Raw genomic sequence first — 3,063 nt, forward strand, 5'->3', positions numbered from 1 at the left:
TCCCAGCCCACACCCTGCTCAGGGCTGGGGACTCTGCTGATCCAGGGACACCTCCAGGGGATCAAACGGGACACGTCTGGACAACACCCTCTCCAGCAGGCTCTGCTCTTCCCACCAGAGAGAGAAATCCTTATCTGTGCCAGTCCTTATCCCTCCATCTGTTTATTCCTGCCTGCCAGAGCTTTCAAGCCCTACGAGATTTCGGGTTTACCTGAAATACCCCCCTGGGAGAGTCAATGCTTGTCCAGGTGGAGGATCTGCCACCTCACCTGGATGGCACCTGGGGAAAGGCAAGGGCTGGGAGAGGGACATTCCCACCTCTGGGAGGTCCCAGCAGCCAGGAGTGAAGGGAGCAGCAAACAGGGGTGGGGTGGGTGAGACCTGAGAGGAGGGACCTGCCCCCCAAACCAGAGTTATCCCGGAGCTGTCAGGGTTGGAAGGGACCTCTGGAGACCACCCAGTCCAACCCCCCTGCCCAGGCAGGGCAGGTGACACAGGAGTGTGTCCAGGTGGGTTTGGGATGTCTCCAGAGAGGGCCATCCATGACATTCCTCTGCCACCTCTGTGGGAAGAAGTTCTTCCCCAGGTTGAGGTGAACAGTTCTGCATGTTAAATATTCAATATTCAATATTCTTCATGTTAAATGTCCAATCCCTCTCTCAAGCTCAGGTCAAAATCCCAAGGTCTGGCTTAAGGCCCCTGGAGAACAGAGTCAACCTCGTTGTCCTCCTGTGCTGGGGAATTATCCTGGAAGGGAAAAGGATGCAGCTCCAGCAGGAGGGAGCAGGAGATCAGCACTCCAGAGGTACAAAGAGAAGTGACAAACACAGCGTTGCCACTGGGTGAGTGACTGGGGACATTAATTCAGGAGCCTCCCAAAGCCAGACACAGACAGAACTTCCAAAACACGGAACTACCAGACAAAAACAGAATGGAAAAAGACTGTGGGTTTTTTTTTTCCCATAGAGTATGAAAGTCTGGAGCTCTGGAGGGCCCACCTGGCTGTGAAATGCTCACCTGGCTCTGGAGCTCACTCTGCTGCTTTAGGCGCAGGTTCTCGGGGGTGTCTGCCACCATGGTGAAGGATTGCTTCGGGTAGTGTCTGGGGAGGGAAGGAGATCATTAATCCCACTGATCCCCTGCTCCCTGCCCTCTCCCTCCCACCCCAGGACCACCAGCCCCGTCACCTCAGGTGTTCCGACACGGCCCAAGGTCCCACAGCATGGAATTATGGAATCATTAAGGTTGGAAAAGCCCTCCAAGACTGTGGGGTCCAACCATTCCCCAGCACTGCCGTGTCACCACTAAAACGTGTCCCCAGGTGCCACATCCATGTGTTTTGTTTGAACACTTCCAGTGCTTTGGTCCCACTGTGGAGGAGCCAGAGCTAGGGACACATCCCCTCGTGGCTTTGGCAGCTGCCATTTGGGATGGTGGGGAATTCTCAGCTGGGATTTCGGACAGTGGGATCTCCCCCCGTGCCCGACACCTCCCCAGCCTTCCCACTGGGTTCTCTCCCAGCCTCGACATATCAACTTCAGGTTTATCAAAGAAAAAAAGGCCAAGAGGAGCCCTTTTTTTTTCCCCCAGGGACAAATCCATTCCATGTCTGTTCCTGCCTGGCTTCTGGAGAGGCCTTAACACACCATCAGCATCCCTCAGCCAGCCCTCAGGGTGCCATCAGCCCTGGAAAGCTGCTGACTCTGGTCCACAGTGACTTGGCCCATCACAGTTTCAGCTGGGAAGGGTCACAGGGGGAGGTGGGAGGGTTCAGTTGCTGCCCTGACTGAAGTTTCAGCCACACCACCCTCACGCTGTGGTTTCCTGGCGCTGCAGAGTGTCCTGATCCCAAACCACGTCAGCAAAACCTGCCTGGGAAAACAGGCAGGAACAGGGAGAGGAGCCCAGGGAGAAACCCAGGGAGAGCCCTAGGAGAGAGCAAATATCCAGTGCTCGAGCTGGAGGCTGCTCCCAGCCCTTTCCCAGCAGATGGATGAACCTCTCGTGGCCATTCCCACCCCCAGGAGACGTGGAAAAGAGCACGAGGCAAATCCCTGGATAACAGTGGGACAACACTCAGCTGGGCCCCACCAGACCCCCCAGGGGCTGTTATTTTTGGGGTCTCTCAGCTGCCAAGGAGTGGTTGAGTCAGTCCCAACGCTGTGGAGCTTCACCACCTGGGCCCTGGTCCTTCCCTGGGGTCAGCCCTGTCCTGCATCCCGGGGGATGCTCCTGCCCACGGCCGTGTCCGGAGCTCTGCCCGTGGGACAGAGGGGACAGCCTGCAAGGGCAACACTCCCAGCCTGGCTGTGGAGGCAGAACCCTCCCTTTGAGCACAACACTGCCCAGGAAAAGCCCAGGGAGGGAACCTGACCTGGAGCAGATGGTCGCTGTGCCCCTGGGCTGGCAGAGAAACCCAACACACCCCACGGAGAGCACAGAGGGGGGAACTGCTTTGGGAAGGGGCAGAGATTTCTCTTCCTACTTTTGTTAAAGTAGAATTCACCATCGGGGCTCCTCCAAACCCCTCCACAGAGACTTTCAGGAAGTTCCTGCTGAGAGCAGGAGGTTCAGGGACGGCACCAGCCCAGCCCTGGGTCACACTGAGCACACGTGGCTTTGGGGCAGCACAGGGAGCTGTTCCACTTTCAAATCCATGCAGGGACTTGGATGAATTCCCTTGCCAAGCCAGGCCACCTCCCTGCAGCAGCTCTCAGAGGTGACCAGGGCAGAACTGCAGCTCCTTGCAGAGGACAGCGAGCCCTCACTTGCTTTTGGGGATCTGAAGGCTCTGACACAACCCTGATCCCTGTCCCAGGGCTGTAACTCCAACTGTGCAGCTCCCACATCTCCATCAGGGAACCCCAGAATGGTTTGGGCTGGAAGGGACCTGAAAGATGAGGAAGGTTCCACCCCCTGCCATGGGGACACCCTCCATAGACCAGGTTGCTCCAAGCCCCATCCAACCAGGCCTTGAACACTTCCAGGGATGGGGCAGCCACAGCTTCTCTGGGAATTGCATTCCAGTCCCTCCCCGCCCTCCCAGGGAAGAATTCCTTCCCA

At 57.2% G+C, this 3,063-nt stretch overlaps 1 protein-coding gene across 1 annotated transcript in view; it reads right to left on the bottom strand.

Moving 5' to 3' along the window:
- LASP1 (LIM and SH3 protein 1) overlaps positions 1-3,063 on the bottom strand; it is a 32,811-nt gene that overhangs the window by 17,799 nt on the left and 11,949 nt on the right. Inside the window, exon 2 of the mRNA XM_029965856.1 lies at positions 1,018-1,102. Within this exon, the coding sequence (XP_029821716.1) occupies positions 1,018-1,102 (85 nt within the window). The remainder of the gene's footprint in view (positions 1-1,017; positions 1,103-3,063) is intronic.

Source organism: Manacus vitellinus, unplaced genomic scaffold, assembly GCF_001715985.3.
Source record: "Manacus vitellinus isolate BGI_N305 unplaced genomic scaffold, ASM171598v3 scaffold_120_pilon, whole genome shotgun sequence".
NCBI classification, from domain to species: domain Eukaryota; kingdom Metazoa; phylum Chordata; class Aves; order Passeriformes; family Pipridae; genus Manacus; species Manacus vitellinus.